Below are 7,055 nucleotides of genomic sequence, written 5' to 3' on the forward strand. Positions count from 1 at the left end.
AAAAATGACTTTGAAGCGAGAACCCTTACCTCCAAAACAAGATTGAAGTATAAGACCCACTGAATCTTGGTTGAGATAGACCTTGGATCGAGAGAACCGAGCTACCAAAAGAAATTCCTTCCTAGAGTTCCCCTTGATATAATTCACTGGAAGGCCAAGATTCTTCATTATCCTGTCTTCAAATTCTAAGCTTGTTTGGAACCTCAAATCTGACAAGAGTCATGTCAACCGGGACAGAAGATCGGAGTGAAAACACCCTAGAGTGGTGGATGTCGTTACCAGAGTGGCCTGCGATAGGGAGCTTTAGGTGGCTGACGTTGCCGAAGTATCATATGTCAGGCGGCGGGTTAGGAGCGGGAGGCTAGTGGTAGAATGGTGTTAGGGTGTTCGGTTGTGGTCATATCATGGTTTGTATTTATTTATAAAGCGGGGCAAGAAGTCTTTTTCGATAGAACCTGCACCGTGCAAGGGCTATAAGGGTTTTGGGGAGAGTCCCGGCCCGATTGCGCGCTCAAAATCGACTACGTCCTGGATAACTGTCCATCTGCTTCTACCACTTCCTCTACGGCAAACCAGTACCTTGTCTTCTCCATCGTGGTTGACGACACTATTGCACCGGAGTTTCCGATGAACTCTCATGTTATGAACCTCTCCATGTTGACATGTGACTTTGGTCCATATACTTACATACTAGATTTTTCTTGACTGTTGCATGCGATTTGCGATGTTAGTAAACTTCTGATGATGCTAATTTGGATTAAGTTAAATTGAAAAATGCCTAATTTCCTAACATCGGCTAGACCTTTTTTAGGTACAATCTGCTACAGACTTTCTATGGGTAAATGTGTAAAGAGTAATATTTGGAGGCAGGGAGGCGTTTCATTTCTGAATTTGGCATCAGAAAATGAGCATAAACTATAAGTTGTTCTGCAAGTTGATGTCTTGATGTCAGTCACCGAAGCCATAGCATGGATCACAGTTCAGTTATGAGATGATAGGAGTAGCACGCACGCAACCGATCTCAGCTTATGTGCAACCAGTTCTAACCGCTGGAACTGTCCAAACTACGCGTGGATATATTTTTGTCCTCGTGCGTAACCGATCGAAATCCTGGGCACCACCGTGGCACCGTCGACGTAGCGGCCATAACCACTCACGGTTGCGACCCTCGCCTGCCATGCCCAGCTGCATGCGAAATCCCACGATAAGCATTGAACGATCGAAGAGATGAGCCCAGACGCTACCATGCACCATGCACGCACGCATGAAGAGTCATCTCATCTCATTCGTATAAATACAGTGGGGTTTCGAGGCGAAGCAGAGCCATGCACGCACTTGCACTCCTTTGATCCTCCTATCCTACAGGTGCCAGAGCTCAAAGCCATGGCGTCGCCGTTCTCCGCCCCTTCTTTGGTTAGTGTTGCTACCTTGTCAATGATGCATTTTGAACTGCAGGAGAGTGTCTGATCGTGGCTTTCTTATGTGATGGACCTGTACGTACGTGCAGATCATGGAGGAGGAAGGGCGGTTCGAGGCGGAGGTGGCCGAGGTGGGGGCGTGGTGGAACACGGAGAGGTTCCGGCTCACCAAGCGCCCCTACACCGCCCGCGACGTCGTCCTCCTCCGCGGCACGCTCCGCCAGAGCTACGCCTCCGGCGAAATGGCCAAGAAGCTCTGGCGCACGCTCAAGGCCCACCAGGCCGGCGGCACGGCCTCGCGCACGTTCGGCGCGCTCGACCCCGTGCAGGTACGCAGCGCACTTCCGTTATCCCATGATTCGTTCTACCTGTACTGTACGTCTTGCTGAATTTGTTTGTTCGTGCAGGTGACGATGATGGCCAAGCATCTGGACACCATCTACGTGTCCGGGTGGCAGTGCTCGTCCACGCACACCTCCACGAACGAGCCGGGGCCGGACCTCGCGGACTACCCCTACGACACCGTGCCCAACAAGGTCGAGCACCTCTTCTTCGCGCAGCAGTACCACGACCGGAAGCAGCAGGAGGCGCGCATGTCTCTGCCCCGCGCGGAGCGCGCCCACGCGCCTTTCGTCGACTTCCTCAAGCCCATCATCGCCGACGGCGACACTGGCTTCGGCGGCGCCACTGCCACTGTCAAGCTCTGCAAGCTCTTCGTCGAGCGCGGGGCAGCCGGGGTCCACCTGGAGGACCAGTCGTCGGTGACCAAGAAGTGCGGCCACATGGCGGGGAAGGTGCTCGTCGCCGTCTCCGAGCACGTCAACCGCCTCGTCGCCGCTCGGCTGCAGTTCGACATCATGGGCGTCGAGACCGTCCTCGTTGCCCGCACCGACGCCGTCGCCGCGACGCTGATCCAGACCAACATCGACGCGCGTGACCACCAGTTCATCCTTGGCGCAACGAACCCGCGCCTCAAAAACCGGAGCCTCACGGCCATGCTCTCCGACGCCATGTCGGCCGGCAAGAACGGCAGGGAGCTGCAGGCCATCGAGGACGAGTGGACCGCCACGGCGCAGCTCAAAACCTTCTCCGAGTGCGTCAAGGACGCCATCGCGAGGCTCAACACCACCGACCTGGACAAGCAACGTAAGCTCCAGGAGTGGAGCAAGGCCACCAGCTACGACAAGTGCGTGTCCCACGAGCAAGCGCGCGACATCGCCGCGAGCCTGGGAGTCGGGTCCGTGTTCTGGGACTGGGATCTGCCACGGACCAGGGAAGGGTTCTACCGCTTCCAGGGCTCCGTGGCGTCGGCCGTGGTCCGCGGGCGCGCCTTCGCGCCGCACGCCGACGTGCTGTGGATGGAGACGTCGAGCCCAAACATCGCCGAGTGCACGGCCTTCGCCGAGGGCGTGAGGGCGGCTTTCCCGGAGGCGATGCTGGCCTACAACCTCTCGCCATCGTTCAACTGGGACGCGTCAGGCATGACGGACGCCGACATGGCGGCGTTCATCCCGCACGTCGCCAAGCTCGGGTACGTGTGGCAGTTCATCACGCTGGCCGGGTTCCACGCCGACGCGCTCGTCACCGACACGTTCGCGCGGGACTTCGCCCGGCGCGGCATGCTGGCCTATGTGGAGAGGATCCAGCGGGAGGAGAGGAGGAATGGGGTGGAGACTCTGGAGCACCAGAAGTGGTCGGGTGCCAACTTCTATGACAGGGTGCTCAAGACCGTGCAGGGCGGCATGTCCTCAACCGCAGCCATGGGAAAAGGCAAGTTGCCATTAAATCTTAATCTAGTGACTGACTTTTCAGAGTTTTTATCTCAATTGTTCATGCATGTTTTGTATTTTTATCTTTTTTGAAATAAATAAATGAATATTTCTTTGTATTCTTCTAAATCTTTAACTAAATGTTTGGTGTTGCTTGCAGGAGCTACTGAAGAGCAGTTCTGGACTAAGCCTGGAAGCGAGGGCAGTAGTCAACATGTTCTTGCCAAGTCCAGGATGTGATGAAGGTTGAGAAGGAATAATGATTTGGTTAAGAAGAAAGCTCTAAGATAATTGGATAAAAGAAAAGCGGCATGAGGTCACATCAGCTCTGGAAATATAATTGGCATGGAATTGCCTAGCTATATATACTCCTACGAATTATGTTAGGCTCCAATTGGATGATGTCAAATCGGGGTAAACTGTATTGACGATGTCTTTCAGGTCGTCAATGAATTGGACAAGTCAATTTTTATTGAAACTCATATGTATGTCAACTCAAACAAGCATGCTTCCATCAATATAAGTCTCCATTTTGTGGCAAGATATATTTCTAATCAGGACAATGAAGTTCTTAGAGCTCTAAGCAACTCTTTCTTGGTTCCACCTTATAGATTTAAAAACGGTCGCATGCCAAATCGCGACTTAACCATACGTATCACTGTAACTAAGTACATAAATAAATGATTAAAAGCACCCTCAGTTAAGTAGTAGGAGTACATCAGAAAGGCTCACTGCAAGAATATCAATTATTAAGTGGATAAAGCATGTTTTGCAACATGCGTCCCACAAAGGGAATTTTTTCCCCTACTTAGCCCAAGGCTTTAAAACTGAAAGCACAATGATCACCGCGATGATGAGAAGCAAGATAATTGCGATCATCATGCACTTCCTTGACTTCTTCTGCAGGCTCTTGGCGCTGCGCAACGCTTCGGTACCAGTTTGCACGTGGTTTACAGCATTCTGAACCTGGGAGTTGAAACGCAGCAGCAAGCATGAACATCTAACTTTACAGAATTCTCAGTAGGATCGGCGAAACAGAAAGCAAAAGGAAAAGATGTAATAGACCTGGCTCTCTATGTTATCCAATATCTCTCCTTGTGCATCGACAAGCGCTGCCATGTCTGCAAAAATCTGAATCCACAATGTTAGATGCCATTGGTAAACTATGAACAAGAACATGTGAAATCGCTGGAGGTTTGGTTGAAGTCTTGATTTTGGACCAACGATCTACCATTATTAATTATAAGTGAAGACAGTACATCAGACCGGAGAAACCGAAATAAAAACGACAAACACTTGACAAACTCTAAGTTACAACAAAGCTCTCTGAAGTTTTGACTTTTTGACCAAGAGCTAAACGGAAACACGCAATCTGCCAAAATTACCTGTTGCAATTCTAGAAGCTTTTTTTCAATATCCACCACTACATCATGCCGTTCCTGAATTTCTTCAACCGTGGCCATAATCTTTTCGCCAATGGCAATTTATGAAAAATGAATTAAGAATCATCAGACTCGACAACATGAGGTTCGCAATACAAGTTGTTGGGGGACAGAATAAACCACAATCAACCTGCCCTCGGCCAATTCCTTGAATTGCCTTCTCGAAGATCTGTTCGCTGCTTCCGGTCTCAATCAGGTTATCAATCACCTAGTCATATTTTCATGCCACATTGAATTCAGAAAAATAAATGCATTTTTCATTTTGCATGTACAAAATGTAGTAGGAATCCTCACCTCATCAGAAGGCTTTGTTCCAGTGACTGCGGTTCCAACATTTAGGTTTATCAAAAACGGTAGCAAGACGATTTAAACTGAAATTATAGATCAGCACGAGGATAATGCATTATGAAGAAAGATCTCCTGACCTGTGAAGAACCTTCTCTCAACAACTTCTCGATACTCTTGCTGGATAGTTTGCCTCAAATTCTGTAAAAATGTGGATTAATATAGTGCATGCTCCTTGTTCGTTTCGGCGCAGAAGATGGGCAGTGAGTTAGATAACCAAACCTGGAAATCGTTCATTCTTTCTTTAAGCCTCTTCTTCAGTGCACTGCAATCATCAAAAGCTAGCAAGGTATCACCGTTTTTGTTGGTGGAAAAAGCAGTACATTAAACTTTTCCCTGACAGCTTAAAATGATTTTGGACTAGCTCATTTTTGTTTTTATTTCTTTTTGAAACAAGAGTACTAGCTCGTTATTAAACTGGTATAGGTCCGCCGTCCCGGAAAGAACTGGAATGTAGCCAGCTTATTATGTCACATATTGTTTTCTGCGGTCATTGGAGGGTCAGTATTTTCAGAGATTAAAACTATATGGTTTTGCTGTCTAACAAGTTGTCCTAGCACAAAGCAATTATTTATATGCACTAACCTGCTGTCGATGATTAAATTTACTCAAGAAAGGGACGGATATCTTACATGGTCATCGACATCCTCGATCGATCTACACTTGTGCCCTTCCCACAACCTGGCTTCTTCCTGTTAGCAAGATTCTGGAAACAGAAAAGGTGAGTGAAACCTGAACACTGTTTTAGTCAGGTGAATTCAGGTGCTGCTGAACTAGAAAGGTTAATATCAGTCAGTACATTTCTGTCCATTTGCTCTAGCTTCACTTTTATGCTTCGTGCGATCTTCCCTACTTCATCGATGTCTTTCTCCATGCGTCCCTTGATTGCTGGAAGATGCATCGTTTAAACGCTCCGGGTATATCATACCACATTACCAGTCAGGAAATGCAATTAGTACATATATACTCCCTCCATTCCTAAATATTTGTCTTTCTAGAGATTTCAACAAGTGACTACATACGGAGCAAAATGAGTGAATCTACACTTTAAAATATGTCTATGTACATTCGTATGTGATTGTCCATTTAAAACTCTAAAAGACAAATATTTAGGAACGGAGGGAGTACAAGTAAAGGATGGACTTCCAACCTTTCATTGCAGAGGCCTTAGTGACTGATTTTGACTCCTCATTGGCTTCCTACAGGTGGAAAGAAAGAATCAATTTTCCTTGTCAATAGTAGTACAAGTTAGAGACTAAGGTGATGGCAAAATGTAAGTATTTTTTTAAGAAGAGTTCGTGTCTGAAATCGTCTGAAACAAAATTTACCTGAAGTTTCTGAACTATATTAGACATCTTGTCCAGCAGCATCTCGATCTCTTTGACCTATATCACGACAGCTTACTTTAAGAAGGTAGGACGATGATTTTCTACAGTTAATAGCACTTAACACAAACTGTCCTCTGGCTGCACAACTGAGGTTGCCATCAAAATACATGGAAACTTTGATGCTCATGGACTAGATAGCAGACCTCTTTGAAGAAGTCTTCGAGTCCATAATCTGATTTGTTCTTGGAGTTCTGGCGCCCCATCTCGATATCCCTCTCCTTTGGGGGCTTCTCGTCCATTTCAAAAGAATCCTACGATTCGGTTGATCGAAAGCATCAACAATCACACAGTAATTGCAAGTTGGACCCATTTACTGAAAGTTCCAACAAATAGGATTTGGACGTATGACCGATTACTTTTCACGTTTGAATTATCTGGAAATCAATCAGGGTTATGCAGCCCGTGTAATTATTGACCTATGATGACACTAGTAGAAACCAAACGAAGTTTCTTTGTTCGAAAAGGAGGATGGAACCCGGGGCCTAAGAAGAAACGAACTGTAAAGCAGTTGGCACGAACTGTATCTACATTCGTTGAATTACGGCCGCTGACAGAGAGAAACCGAAGAAGCAGCGCAAGTAATAAGGAGGAATAGGAACCGCATCATCTTGGACAGAAATAATCTTGTAAACTGTAAAGAACATTACCGTCAAAAGATTGTTCATCTTGGCTTCGTGTGTGTGTGTGTGGAGA

At 47.2% G+C, this 7,055-nt stretch overlaps 2 protein-coding genes across 2 annotated transcripts; one reads left to right on the forward strand and one right to left on the reverse strand.

Moving 5' to 3' along the window:
- Positions 1–1,345: 1,345 nt before the first annotated feature.
- Positions 1,346–3,763, forward strand: LOC119367662 (isocitrate lyase-like). The gene is made up of 4 exons (XM_037633124.1): positions 1,346–1,413; positions 1,508–1,747; positions 1,826–3,188; positions 3,348–3,763. The coding sequence occupies exons 1-4, from the start codon at positions 1,384–1,386 to the stop codon at positions 3,425–3,427; spliced, it is 1,713 nt and encodes a 570-aa protein (XP_037489021.1). The 5' UTR covers positions 1,346–1,383; the 3' UTR covers positions 3,428–3,763.
- Positions 3,764–3,887: 124 nt separating this feature from the next.
- LOC119360834 (syntaxin-132-like) lies at positions 3,888–6,601 on the reverse strand. The gene is made up of 12 exons (XM_037626314.1): positions 6,506–6,601; positions 6,303–6,359; positions 6,125–6,173; positions 5,774–5,862; positions 5,607–5,680; positions 5,197–5,239; positions 5,055–5,115; positions 4,924–4,949; positions 4,760–4,837; positions 4,573–4,653; positions 4,253–4,318; positions 3,888–4,153 (listed from the first exon to the last, which is right to left on the reverse strand). The coding sequence occupies exons 1-12, from the start codon at positions 6,599–6,601 to the stop codon at positions 3,992–3,994; spliced, it is 882 nt and encodes a 293-aa protein (XP_037482211.1). The 3' UTR covers positions 3,888–3,991.
- Between the last annotated feature and the right edge of the window lie 454 nt (positions 6,602–7,055).

The sequence above is a fragment of the Triticum dicoccoides genome, chromosome 2B (genome assembly GCF_002162155.2).
Source record: "Triticum dicoccoides isolate Atlit2015 ecotype Zavitan chromosome 2B, WEW_v2.0, whole genome shotgun sequence".
In the NCBI taxonomy this organism is placed as follows: domain Eukaryota; kingdom Viridiplantae; phylum Streptophyta; class Magnoliopsida; order Poales; family Poaceae; genus Triticum; species Triticum dicoccoides.

Coding starts and splice junctions, on each gene's coding strand:
- LOC119367662 (XM_037633124.1), top strand. CDS start 1,384: ATGGCGTCGCCGTTCTCCGCCCCTTCTTTG. Junction 1,414..1,507: donor CGTTCTCCGCCCCTTCTTTG/GTTAGTGTTGCT, acceptor ACGTACGTGCAG/ATCATGGAGGAGGAAGGGCG. Junction 1,748..1,825: donor GCGCGCTCGACCCCGTGCAG/GTACGCAGCGCA, acceptor TTGTTCGTGCAG/GTGACGATGATGGCCAAGCA.
- LOC119360834 (XM_037626314.1), bottom strand. CDS start 6,601: ATGGACGAGAAGCCCCCAAAGGAGAGGGATATCGAGATGGGGCGCCAG. Junction 5,863..6,124: donor TAAGGCCTCTGCAATGAAAG/GTTGGAAGTCCA, acceptor TGCATCTTCCAG/CAATCAAGGGACGCATGGAG. Junction 4,950..5,054: donor TGAGAGAAGGTTCTTCACAG/GTCAGGAGATCT, acceptor TTGGAACCGCAG/TCACTGGAACAAAGCCTTCT.